The sequence below is a fragment of the Lipotes vexillifer genome, unplaced genomic scaffold (assembly GCF_000442215.2).
Source record: "Lipotes vexillifer unplaced genomic scaffold, Lipotes_vexillifer_v1.1 scaffold593, whole genome shotgun sequence".
Taxonomy (NCBI): Eukaryota; Metazoa; Chordata; class Mammalia; order Artiodactyla; family Lipotidae; genus Lipotes; species Lipotes vexillifer.
The window spans coordinates 1609884-1623959 of record NW_006773778.1 but is presented as its reverse complement, the minus strand read 5'-3'; the positions used below and the strand labels follow the sequence as shown (position 1 = coordinate 1623959).

Below are 14076 nucleotides of genomic sequence, written 5' to 3'. Positions count from 1 at the left end.
TGCCTGTCAGTACAGGTGCTGAACAGCCATAGGGCATACATGTCAGCAATTCTGTCCTCTGCTTGGGGAGAAAGGTGTGTGTATAACCCAGAGTACTTTATGACCAGCAGGATCAAGTACCAAAGTCTATTTTTTAAAAAGTCTGTGGAGTACTCTGTGATCTCCAGATATAATAACGTCTTTCTCAAACAGGATAGAAATGAATTGAAGAAAACAACTGTTTACATGTTGGATGTGTCTCCTTTGCCCATGTTCTGTTTAATGTTAATCATAAGCTTGCATCACCGAACAATTCCAAATAATCTGCTTGGAGTCACCATTTGTTATGATTGCTCAGGTTATTCACTGCTAATCAAGAGGATGTTATGAAATGTGAGTCAGACAGCCTCTGGCTTTCTGGAAGTGCCAGAACCCTATATATATAGAAGGAACTTCCTAGTTGAGACATTGAAGCAGCAGAGAGGTGGGAACCATCACATCCCTTAAGCTGAGAAGGAAGACAGAGGCCAGCATGCCCAGACTGCCTTTGCTGCTGCTGCTGCTTCTCTGGGGTGTGGGGTCTCACAGCTTCCCAGCAGCGACTTCAGAAACACAAGAGCAAGATGTGGAGACAGTGCAGGTAAATGCTGAATTTCACATGCCCAAAATGCAAAAGCCTTTATTTACATTTTTCCACAGTATAACAGAGTAACAGCAGTATAATAGTGTTTATTTAAGGATGGATTCCCTACAAAGATAAATTTTTGTCAGAAAGGGCACTATCCCCAAAAACTTATCTATCCATGCATAGACTCTCCTTTTCCAGTTAGAAATGATAGGGAACTAAAAGAACAATATGCAAATTTATCTCTACAAATTATAATTCTGACTTCATAACAATTAATGGTAGGGAAATTTCTACTCCAAAATTATAGTTTCCACCAATAATAAGAATAATAAGGACCATGCAATTTAAACACAATTTTAAAAGTAGTTCTGTGTTTCAGCTATAACTTTATACTGTCAATATTTAGAAAAATTAGAAAGATTTCCCATCCAGTGTTTCAATAATTTTATCTTTCATCAGAAATACCTGGAAAACTACTACAACCTGAAGAGTGATGCGAAGCAAGTTGAAAGACAGAGAAACAGTGACCCAGTAGTTGAAAAACTAAAGCAAATGCAAAAATTCTTTGGGCTGAAGGTGACGGGGAAACCAGATGCTGAAACCCTGAATGTGATGAAGCAGCCCAGATGTGGGGTGCCTGACATGGCTCAGTTTGTTCTCATTCAGGGGAACCCGCGGTGGGAGGACACACACCTGACCTACAGGTAAGTAGACTGAGCACCAGATTGGGAATGCTATTTCCCATCAGAGCCATCAGAAATGAAATCCGATGTGTCTGTATTTTATTTCATTTGAAGGATTGAAAACTACACACCAGATCTGTCAAGAGCAGCTGTGGACCATGCCATTGAGAAAGCCTGTCAACTCTGGAGCAATGTCTCACCCTTGACCTTCACCAAGGTCTCTGAGGGTCAAGCAGACATAATGATATCCTTTGTCAGGGGAGGTAAGCTCTTCTTGTAGCATGAAAGTATTCTCACCTTAACTTCCCCCTGCCTTTGAATCTCTTCAGCTTTGCAACTAGATCTCCTTGTTTGAGAAAAGTGTTTATTTTATGGACTTAAGAATGAAAACTATATTGCATTTGCTGAAAATCTGTTGGCCTCTTAGAAAAGCTAATGCTTACTCTCCTGGGTTAGCCTAAATAAGAACCAAGAGGAACTTTTGTTGAATTTTGTTTCTTGCAGATCATCATGACAATTCTCCCTTTGATGGACCAGGTGGAAACCTCGCTCATGCTTTTCAACCAGGCCCACATATCGGAGGGGATGTCCATTTTGATGAAGATGAAAGGTGGACCAACAATTTCAGAGGTAAGTCGGCTCATCTTGCCTCTCTCAACCCTTCTCCCCCCACCCACCTTCTTGGTTCATTGTAATATTGGTTGACTTAACTGAAAGAATGCATTAAAAAAGTATGCATTTTTTCTGCTACCACTTAGAAAATCAATGGTGCATTTAGAAAATGTAAGAGAAAAATTATTTCTGTTAGTAAGAACATCTTATTGGCTACAAATAGGCTACTCTGAAATTTCTAGTAAGTAAATGTTGAAAATCTTAATGTTTTCCTTGTGGGCATCTACATAGAATCTTTTTTATTGGAAGAAGACACCAAAGTGTAATAATGTTAGTAAGATATGTGGAAATCAAGAGAAGAGAGGCTGTATATATTTTCCAAAATTTCCAGCATTAAGCATGTATCAATCTGTAAATAGGAAAAAAATTGTGTTAATAGAAGACTATTTCTTCTCTGTGAAATAATATGTGCCATCTAACCACTGACAAGACTGACTAATCTGTGCTAGACTCTTGGTTGGCTGAATTTGCTTTTTAATTGTAATCATAGAGTTTAGGCTTTAACTGGTCTCTTCACTATTAATAAATGCATTCTTCTTACCTTCAGAAAATTTTTTTATACATTTCAAAAAGCTATTGAGAAAATAAGAACATTAATCCTTTAGAGTTATAGATTACTTCTTAATTAAATGTCTCAAAACTGAAAACATTTCAAATAATTGCAAATGGGTTTATTATCCATTTTAGATTATAACTTGTATCGTGTGGCAGCTCATGAATTGGGCCATTCCCTTGGACTTGCTCATTCTACTGACATCGGGGCTTTGATGTACCCCAACTACATCTTCAGTGGTGATGTTCAGTTATCTCAGGATGACATCAGTGGGATCCAGGCCATCTATGGTGAGTATAAAGAAAAACATTATAGACAAGGGGTCATTAGAACAGCCATTGGCTTTATCCTTTAAGAAGCTTTCATTGGTTATGTAGTTTTCCAAAGCCAGGTGGAACTAACTCCAGATCTCTTGTTCCTTTAGGACCTTCCCAAAATCCCACTCAGCCAATTGGCCCGCAAACCCCACAAGTGTGTGACAGTAAGCTAACTTTTGATGCTATAACTACAATCCGGGGAGAAGTGATGTTCTTTAAAGACAGGTAAGACATCAGTTCTTCTTTGTGTTATGTATGTGTAATAACAGGACTCACTGCTATGGGTACATATGGGCCACTACTATGCTTCACACAATGTTTATCTTACATTTGTTTACATACATTATTATAATTATAGTTGAGTGTAAACAATTGCTTGCTCTTGCACAACATAATGAACTTATAACAACCTTTTCCCCAGCATGTATTCTGTCATTTGATTCTCACAAAAATTACCATTGAAGTAGAAAATCAGTAAATATAATTCCATTTTATAGATCAGTAAAGTAAAGCAGAGAGAAAGAAAGAGATCCTTCAGGGCACAGAGTTCCTTGACAACAAAGCGGTAACTGGTCTTCTGACCTCTACTCCAGACCTCTTCTCATTTTGATCACTCTTTAGGATGATAAGTATGTCAGTATTTTATTAGGAGAAATCAGTCCTTTTCATAGCACCATCATGCTAAGAAGGATTGTGTAGACCCCTTTTAAGTATCATCCTGGAAAAGACAGCCCTTCAAAAGCCTGTGGTCATAATAGGACTCTGTCCCCACCCCTTTACCCTGGGAGGGGGCAAAGAAAGATAGGAACCATTGCAGGGAGAATCCCCAAGAATTCATGAGGACCCTGTCTGTTGGGGGTCAGGGGATATGGGCAGTCACAATGTGCTTCCCTCCTCAGAGGAGGGTCCTAGAACTCCCTCAGCAGCGTGTGGCCTCAGGAAAGCTAAGGTCCCCTCACACACAAGGAATAGGCCTGCTCTGCATACAGTTCTGATTCCTAAAGGACAAGGCAAAATAATAATACAGTCATTTTCTGAATAATACAGTCTACCGCACATAGAAAGTAGGGATGCTCTAAAAGGCTCGCTTCTCCTCACCTCTCTTCTTGGAGTGTTACTGGAACTGTTTACCACTTTGTGATCATATCTACCCCAGAAGACAGTGTATTGGCTCCTAATGCTTCCCATCCTGTGCTTTACTATTTCTGAGTATAAAAGATAAGGATGGATATAAACCATACAGGGTGTGGCTCAATGCTGGGGAGTGCTAGGAAATACTTGGTTTTAAAGGAAAGCTCTCAATATAGCAGGATGTGCTTATCAAAGCAAGTATTTGAAGGATGACTCCAAAGAACAGGACAAAGTCTAGGATTTGCAAGAACTGAAAGGACACTAAGATCATTTAAATGTCACCAGGTCATGAAGCCACAGAAGGTTAAGTCTAGAAACAGTAATAGTAACTTACTTGCCCAGGGTCTCACAGCCAGGCAGAGGCAGGACTGGATCGAGAAGTCAGATTTGACTTCCAAGGCCAGAGTCTTCCCTGTGGCCTGGAATCAGGAAAACTCTTCTGTCGGCCCATGTGACCGTCTATGCTTTGTTGTTACCCCAGTCAACTTTGTAAACCACCAACCAAAGGAAGACAAAGGGAGTGGCTGCTAGTTCTGAGTTTAAAGTTAACCTTTGCCTCTTAACAGTTGCATGGCCTTGGACACCTCCCTTCACCTCCCTGACCTCAATTGCTAATCTGTGAGATGAAAGCAATGTTCTCTTGTAGGATATTTGTGAGGTAGGGCATGACGTAGGTAAAGTGTGCACTAAATGTGGGATGTTAGTGCTGTGTTCTAGGCCCTGGTGTGCTTGCCAAAGATGGTTGTTACATTTTGAGAATTTTGCAAGCTGGTTGTTAAACAGCATTATTAAAAGTTAAATTATTAATTTTAAAGTTAAATTATACAACTTACAATTGTATTTAAACCAAAGGTAATAAAAGTAATCAGAATTCATCCCTTTGTAATTATTTTGCTGTATTTTACTATTTATTTATGTTCCTGAGGCAGTTTATGCCTAATGTATCCATATAGTGGAAACACTATACAGTGGTGCACCACCGCAAATCTCTTGATTTGCAGTGGTTGTAATATTTCCACCATGAAAATAAGCAAATGCTACAAACCAGGACTCCTCCCCAGCCCCATCGTGGAGAGCCAGATGTTAAACATTTATAAGCACACTACTAGTGCCAGCAATAGAAGGACCTGAATGACAGCCAGAGCTTGTTATGGATTAGATAAAAACGTTTTTCCTTCTTTCAAATCAGGTTCTACATGCGCACAAATCCCTTCTACCCAGAAGCTGAGCTCAATTTCATTGCTGTTTTCTGGCCCCATCTGCCAAATGGACTTCAGGCTGCTTATGAGGTTGCCTATAGAGATGAAATTCGGTTTTTCAAAGGTAATGTTTCCAATTATCTTTCAGTTTTTATGCATTAAAGTTTCTTCTGCTTTTGGGCTGATATATGAGACTACTAGCTACTTTATTTCCATAGACTTAGGAAAATCTAGCAAATCAATGGGAGTCTATCACTTTAGTTAATAATTGCATGGTGCATGTCTGAATAAATTTAAGTGAACAGCATATGACTGGAGATATATATTTTATGGCCTGTTCGTGAATGTGGACTTATGTAGGTGTTTTCTGTGCAAACTGTTTATGTATTTTAAACCCTCTCCACATTCTTGGGGTGCTCAGGAGTAAAACTGAGAAGATGGAACAGAAACATTTGAGTTGGATGGTTTCCTAGAGCCTATTTTATACTAATAACTCTCCTGAGAGAGGAGGCCCCACAGGGCAGCCAGATGGGGGTGCTGCATCCTTGATGTCAGAGTATGGTCTTCAGACCAGCAGCACTGACACTGTCCTGGGGTCTGTTAGAAATTCAGAATCTCACTTACCATAATACTGACAAAGTTCGTCCATATTGTCAGATCCTATTCCAGACCTTCTCCAAATTTAACAAGATTGCTAGCCAATTCGTACGTACATTAAAGTGTGAGAAGTCCTGAACTACCATGAATAGAATGGGGTAAACTTCTTTGATTCTATCAGAATGAAACATGCTCCAGTGATCAGCTCCTGACTTTGAAGACACTATGCCAAACATCAGTATTTCTCCAAATGTATGTTTGGCATAGTGCAGACAAACATTAAGACACCTGACCCAGTCGCACACTCAAGGTAAAGAACTCAATACAGTTCAGATGGGCAAAAAACTTTGAAACGGGCTTTCTAGTCCTTATATAATGAAATTAAATGGGATTTTACATACACAAAGTTTCAGACTGGTTTTTCCTGAGGGATAAATAAGTATACTTGAGCAAAAAGTACAAGCCTGGCTACAAGACGTAAGACCAGTTTTATATGACATGGAGTTTACTAAGTCTAAATATGCAGAATCTGGACACAGCCTAAATTCAAGTATTTGGAACTGTAGTCAGGTGCAATGACTTCTACACTGGGTTGCTAGTCATCACAGATTGTGAGTCATTACAACACTCTGGCCTTTAGAATACCCTTGGTGTGAACTTCCACAACCTATGGGCAACCTGGAGAAGTGAGGTTTCTATCACTGAGATGGCACAATGAACTTTGTAGTCATTTGAACATCTGGCTTTGGAAGGAAGCCCCTAACTCCACAAATGAGTCATTCTCAAAGCTTGCAACAGGTTAGAATTGTCTAGGAAATTAAAGAAAAATACTGATTTAATTGGTATGGGGTAGGATACCAGCATCAGTATTTAAAAAAAAATAAATCTCCCTAGATGATTCTAATGTGCAGTCAGGATACTCTTCTAGCACATGAGACTAAGCATTTAGCTGGAAATCCACTTACTGTCTACTGGTGCCCTGGGCAAGTGTTTTCATCCTGTTTCTTGATTTGCAGGTAATAAGTACTGGGCTGTCAAGGGGGAAGATGTGTTATACGGATACCCCAAGTACATCTACAGATCCTTTGGTTTCCCTAGGACTGTGAAGAACATCGACGCTGCTGTTTCTGAGGAAGATACTGGGAAAACGTACTTCTTTGTTGATAACAAATGCTGGAGGTAAAGACTGGGTACAGAAAATTGTAGGGTATCTATTCTTTCTACATAGAGAGAAGTTACTAAATTGAGTCATATGAAAATGAGTCTCATAGTGCTTTGGCTAGCTGCCTTTTCTGGGAATGGCTGTAGCTTGTCCAGCTTCCAAGTTGGTTGACCAATAATCATCACGCAATTCCTGTCCCAGAGATCCAGGGAGAATGTGGACCTGAATTTGAAAAAGAAGATGTGAAAAGCAGGGAATTCATCTTCATAGAGCTGCTGTAGCCAACAGGAGCTTATCTTTCACTGCATTTGACATTAATAGCACCTACTGGAGAAGTAGAATTAGATGTTGGAGTTCAGAGGGAACTTATAATTCTTCTAGACCACCCAACATCCTACCTCACTTTGTACCACCTCCTATTTTTACACATGACGTATGCAATTAAAAGGTCTTATTATTCTTGCTGGTGAATTCCCTGTAATGGTTTTGTGAAGGCTACACATTTAACAAATAGTTCTATTTTTACCAGGTATGATGAATATAAACAATCCATGGATGCAGGTTATCCCAAAATGATAGCAGAAGATTTTCCTGGAATTGGCAACAAAGTTGATGCTGTTTTCCAGAAAGACGGTAAGTGAATATAAACATATTTCCTCTATTTTGTTGCCATGGAATAGCAACAGTATTGTTATTTGGAACAGAAAATACCAAAAATATTTATTCTCACAAATGACTTGGATTTTTGAAGAATTAAAGTTAAACCTAGAAATCATTTGTATAAGGTAATAAGTCTCTTTTGTTTTATTTCTAGGATTTTTCTATTTCTTCCATGGAACAAGGCAATACAAATTTGATACCAAAACTAAGAGAATTTTGACTCTCCAAAAAGCTAATAGCTGGTTCAACTGCAGAGAAAATTGACCTCCTGTTAAAAAGTTAAACAGAAAACTATATTTCATGAGTCCACGGAAAGTGTTTTCCTGAAGAGACATATATTTAAATAAAATACAGAGTTATGAAGTATAGTCTTATTTATACCTCATTCTGCATAACTTTTATGACTTAGAATGTAATGTTTTATGTACTGCTATAATTTAGTTCCACAAATGAGGGCTAAGTAAGGTCAAATTCATGCCTCCACAGTTCAGTTCTCTGCAGATGTGGAAGGAAGGGATAGGCAGTCACATTTGGATAGTCCTGGCCAGTGGATTGTGCCCAGAAGTGACCAATATCACCTCCAGATGGAATCATTGGATTGCTGGTGCAAACTTCTCCAGCGCTATGATGATAGTAAAAGCACATCTTGAGAGAATTTCCACAAGGTTGAAGAAGCCTGAATTCCTAGGCCAACACTCTGAACAGATACCCTAAACCTCAGTAGATTTTGTTTAAGAAATAAACTTTCATTGTGTTAAGCCACTAAGATTTTAGATTTTGTTAAAGCTGTGTAACCCAGTTTTTCCAGACAAACATTATCTACTTTATCATGCCTAAAGGGAGGATGTTAATGGAGGTAGGAGTCTTGTAGGTAGCTTCCAAGCCCTATGAGTTTTATGAGTAGCTCAGAGAGTGCTCAGAGTGTTTGCAGACTTTCCAAATACACAGAGAGTCTTGAGAATATTTTGAGGTATTCATGATTCTGAGGCAGGCAGTTCTCAACTCAAGAATTTGGACAGCCGTGTAACCTTCCCTTTGGCCAAATCTCTTTCTCTATTAAATATTTTTATATTAAAGTATAACATAAATGCAGAAAAGTGCACATATCATAAATATTCATGTCAATGAGTTATCACAAAGTTAACAACCCCACGTAATTCTCACCCACCTCAGTAAACAAAACATTACCAGTGTCAGGGAGGGGGAAATATCTCCCTTACCCCTCTTGAGCTCTTGTGGCTGAACTAATAATAAAGTTGACACAAGACAGATTAACATAAGAAAAAGAAAGTTAATTTAATTCATGCACACGGAGGTGTCATAGAAATGAGACCTAAGGATTGGCTAAAGCAGGCAGCATTTATACTTTTTAGATAAAGAAACAATAAATTTGTGAGGAATTGAGAAGACAAAGAAATTTAATTGGTGAAGAATCTAAAGAGAGTTTGGGCTTGGGGTAGTAAACTAAAACAGTAACAAGGTTTGTATATTCAGTCCTGCATCCCTATCTCTGGAGATAAGGATGTCCTACTACCTCCAGATGCAGGGATGCCACTGCTGTCAATCTGATCTCCCCATAAGCACTGATATGACAGCTGTTTATGATGAAGGCTCTCAAAAAAGTCTTCCTTTCAAATTACCAATTTATAGGATCCGTCATCTGGCCATTGATGTGTAGGATCTTATATTCATTTCAAATAGTGAGTCAAACCAATAAGCCTTTTTTGTGGCTTAACAAAAGATGCAAGAGACATCTCACAAGAGAGTATGTATCCCTTACATGATCCCGTCACTGCTCAACTATTTCTTAGCTTAGTTCTCCAGAATAAGAGTCTGAAACAGGAATTCTTTGGTGTTGTCATTGGGGGAGGAGTGCTCTCAGGAGAAGAGGAGTGGGGGACATAGTTTAGAACAGGGAAAAAGCTAAAGAATGTGATCTCAGACAGAGCTTGCTTTGATCTTATGAACAAGGAGCTCTGGAGCAAAAACTGAATTACAGTGAGTCCCACCTTGAGGCAAAGGAACTAGACTTTTGCACCTCTGTGTCAATCAGTTATCAGTTGAGGTCTGTTTTGGGGAGAGGAGCATTGCTCCCAGGCAAGATGATCCCATTTGGCAAAGTAACAGGGGACAACTGGAAGTTGTAGCAGTCAACACTTGCAGTATCCATGAGGATGCCAAGGGGGATCTGGGGACACTACCAACAGCACTCTCTATATATTCTCTATCTCCCAGAGTAACCACTATGCTGACCTCCAATACCTTAGATTAAATTCACCTATTTTTTAACTAAATTAGAACAACTGTGTATTATTTTGTATCTACCTTATTGTGTTGAACATTATTTATCCACTGGTAATGGGCTTTGTGTTGTTACCATTTGGGGGCTTTTATAAATAATGATGCACATATGTAGGCATTTCTGTTGATTATATACCTAAGAGTGCAATTGCTGAGTCATAGAGATTATCAGACACTCTTCAGATTCTTCCTTGGCCTCATCTTTCTTTTATCCCTGACACAGCAGTGGTGACTGGCTTTGTACAGGTTCTAAACCAGCTTCTAAACTAGTAGCTGTTCTCGTTGGGTATGTGCAGTGTGTTTCTTGTTTCCTTCTCTAGGTTTTTCCATCTTTTCTGTTGATGTTCCATCCACGTCTTTATGGAACTCATTCAGAGCTCATGCACATACAACCTAGAAGTGAGAAAAGTAATAGTTTGTGGGACAAATATTTTACCAATATGAGAGTAATGGATGAATAAATGCATTTCCTTTTCTTTCTTCAGAAGGGTGTTTCTAAGACATATTTCCAGTAGTCCCTCAGACAGTCCCATATCATACAACACATTTCTCATATATGTATCCAGTTGACAATTCATCTGTGTATTGTCTCTCCTGCTTTCCCTGCTTTACTCTCCATGTCTCTCAATCCAGCTCCCTGGATTACACTTAAATTTTGTCTCAGGCTCTGCTTTCTAGGAATGCTAGATTAAGATAACTTGTGCTGAAATGTGGTAGTGATAACCCTTGGTATGTAGTGGCATCACAGTTACTAAGATTTTCATCTGTGGTTGATTGTGAAAAGATGATGAATGGTGAGGTGTTGGGTTATCTGGTGTCTGGAACACTTCAACAGTATGAGAAGGAGGGTAATTTTAAGAAATGTGGAGTGAGCTGGTTAACTGCCCTGGGAATTTGATAAAGAAAGTAATAGGCTCAGAGAAGCCAAATATCAACTCAAGACATACTATGAAAGCTAACAGACTTTAATGGCAACATTTAAGAAAATCCTCATCTATTGTAGACTATGCCAAAAATCAATCCCAGATCTAACTGAAAAATTGGACACTTTCTAGCTGGAATAATGTGTAAACAAACCTGAAAATCTTGAACACCTAAATTTCTCTGAAATCTCCACATGGGTAGAAGAATCAATAATATCTCCCTCTTGACAGAGGAGGACAACTTACCCTTGCATAGAGAACCAACAAAGACCATATGTGACTCAGCATCTTGCAAGATAATGCATGTCCCCCTCCCAAATTGTCTCCCTCACCCCTCATCGTTTTCAGGCAAATGACTAAAGTCAGGTCTCAGTTTAGCTCAAATCCTAGCTATAGCAGGAAATCACTAACACACCAAACTTGTTGTGGAGTGATTTGAGAGGAGAGTTTGGAGATTTCCCTTACTTTCTATAAGCCCAGATATGCTGAAAAGTATTTTTTATTAAATATAGTTGATGTACAATATTATGTTAGTTTCAAATTACTATATAGTAATTTGACATTTGCATACATTATGAAGAGATCACTATAATAAGTCTAGCCATCTGTCCCCATGTAAAGTTATTACAATACTATTGACCATATTTCTTATGCTGTATAATACATTCCTGTAGCTTATGTATTTTATATCTGAAAATTTGTACCTCTTAATCTTCTTCACCTATTTCACCCCTTCCCACCCCTCTCCGCTCTGGCAACCACCTGTTTGTACTCTGTATCTATGAGTCTGTTTTCATTTTGTTATGCTTGTTTATTTCATTTTTTTTAGATTCCACATATAGTGAGATCAAATAGTATTTATCATTCTCTGTTTGACTTATTTCACTTAGCCATAATATCCTTTAGATGCATCCACATTGTGGAAAATGGTAATATTTCCCTTTTTTATGACTGAGTAATATTTCATTACATTTATATACCAGATCTTCTTTATAAATACATCTATTAATGGACACTTAGGTTGCTTCCATTGCTTGCCTATTGTACATAATGCTACAATAAACATTGGTGTGCATATACCTTTTTGAATTTGTGTTTTTTCTTTCTTCTGGCAAATACCTAGAAATGAAATTGCTGTTCTACTTCACTATCACATATGACAGTTCAATTTTTAATTTTTGAGGAACCTCCATGCTGTTTTCCATAGTGGTTACACCAATTTACACTCCTACCAACAGGGCACAAGGGTTGTCTTTTCTCCATATCCTTGTTATTTATTGTCTCCTGGATGAAAGCCATTCTGACAGGTGTGAGTAGTATGAGGTTTTGATTTACTTGACCCTAATGATTAGTGTTATTGAACATATTTTCATGTGTCTGTGGGCCATCTGCCTGTCTTCTCTAGAAAAGTGTCTATTCAGGTCCTCTGACAATTTTTAAATTAGGTTGCTTGTTTGTTTGTTTATGTTGAGTTATATGACTTCTTTTTAGTTTTTGGATATTAATTCTTTATCGGATATATCATTTGCAAATATATTCTCTCATTCAGTAGGCTGTCTTTTCATTTTGTTAATAATTTCTTCCTTGTGCAAAAGCTTTTTATTTTGTTGTAGTTCCATTTGTTTATTTTTGTTATTATTTTCCTTGCTGAGAAGACAGAGTCAAAAGAGTATTGCTAAGATCACTGTCAAAGAGCATACTATGTTTTCTTCTATAAGTTTTATGGTTTCAGGTTTTACATTAGAGAGTTTAATCCATTTTGTGTTTATTTTTGTATATGGTGTGAGAAAGTAGTCTAATTTGATTCTTGTGCATTTAGCTGTCCAGTTTTCCCAATACCATTTTTTGAAAAGACTCTGTTTCCTTCATTGTATATTCTTGCCTCCTTTGTTGTAGATTAATTGAAATTAAAACCAAGACTTCCTCTTTTCCACAACAGTGTCCTAAATGCATTTCTAAAACTAAAAGGCTTCACTGAAATTTTCTTGGGCTTCTTTTTTTGATAGGCAATAAGTTCTGGGCTGTCAGAGGAATTGAGGGGCAAGCAGGTTATCTAAGAGGCATCCACACCTTGGGTTTTCCTCCAACCATAAGGAAAACTGAAGCTGTTTCTGGTAAGGAAAAGAAGAAAACATACTTCTTTGTAGAGGACAAATACTGGAGGTAAGAAGCAATAAGAATGACTTTGTGTGGAGCCTAATTAGGAAAATTATTTTCTTTCTTTAAGGATATCCCCCACTCCCACAATCAAACTTCCTCTAACTTCAAACTTTCTGATTGTGAGGAAAACAGCATGTAATTATTCAACTTCCCATATATAACAAAGGACTCTCAGAATGGCTGATCCCTGGGTCATATGTCCAGACACCAAAAGACATCAGGAGAGACAAACTGAGGTCCAGACAATGAGCCACCATAGGAAACCTGGGTGTATCAAGCTATAGAGACAAGGTCTACAGGGCAAGTGTGATAAAGAACCAAAAGCTTATTTTAGCCAAATGATTTAATTCACTTTGCATCTTATTTGTATATAGTTCTCATGCATTCAAAGCAGAAAGGCACTTGGGCTCTGTGTGTCTAGGCTTAGAAGATTGACCTCAGACATATGTATGGAACCTCTGTAGAAGAACATGGTGTCCTTGTATCTGGAGAAAATATTGATTTATGTGCTAAGCTTTTAAGTCTAAGAAAGTCATGTATTTTTATAGTTATAAAAATGTTTAACACTTCCTTATACCACTTGAGAATTTTATCCAGGATTTCACACGGAACATTAACCTAATATCATACTGTTGCATGTGATGGGGGCTCTACATAATGCTGAATTGTATTTTTTTCACTTGGTACAGATTTGATTAAAATAGCCAGTCCATGGAGCAAGGTTTCCCCAGAATAATAGCTGATGACTTTTCAGGAGTTGAGCTGAAGACTGATGCTGTGTACAGGCATTTGGTAAGAGGACACTCATTGCATTGTCAGTGGGGACACTTTGGGGCATTTTATGGTATAAAAATGAAGAGGAGACACAAATCAAATTTTAAATTGTTCAAGCTTATAACCTTTTTACTCTAAACTCTAGAAAATTTTCATTTTCCAATTTATGCTAATTGGGCTTAAATTTTTTTCTTGAATAATTTCCAAGTCTGTTTCATACTTGCACATAAAATCAAAAGATGCTTCTTCACATCATAGCCATTTCAGGTCACTATTTTGGTATAAAAATACAACCAAGTGAGAGCCAGGTTTACTAATGGCTGGTTGTCTTTCTCCT

The 14076-nt window shown here is 38.0% G+C and overlaps 1 protein-coding gene across 1 annotated transcript; it reads left to right on the top strand.

Annotated features, from left to right (window-relative positions):
- The first annotated feature begins 320 nt into the window (after positions 1-320).
- On the top strand, positions 321-8061 carry MMP1 (matrix metallopeptidase 1). Its single transcript, XM_007448558.1, has 10 exons — positions 321-619; positions 1067-1311; positions 1405-1553; positions 1795-1920; positions 2650-2805; positions 2940-3057; positions 5153-5286; positions 6776-6938; positions 7451-7554; positions 7736-8061. The coding sequence occupies exons 1-10, from the start codon at positions 512-514 to the stop codon at positions 7843-7845; spliced, it is 1413 nt and encodes a 470-aa protein (XP_007448620.1). The 5' UTR covers positions 321-511; the 3' UTR covers positions 7846-8061.
- Positions 8062-14076: the final 6015 nt, after the last annotated feature.

Bases quoted from the DNA above. Each gene is read 5' to 3' on its own strand.
- MMP1 (XM_007448558.1), top strand. From the start codon at position 512: ATGCCCAGACTGCCTTTGCTGCTGCTGCTGCTTCTCTGGGGTGTGGGG. The intron at 1,921-2,649 runs GTAAGTCGGCTC...TATCCATTTTAG, and splicing joins GTGGACCAACAATTTCAGAG to ATTATAACTTGTATCGTGTG. The intron at 5,287-6,775 runs GTAATGTTTCCA...CTTGATTTGCAG, and splicing joins TGAAATTCGGTTTTTCAAAG to GTAATAAGTACTGGGCTGTC.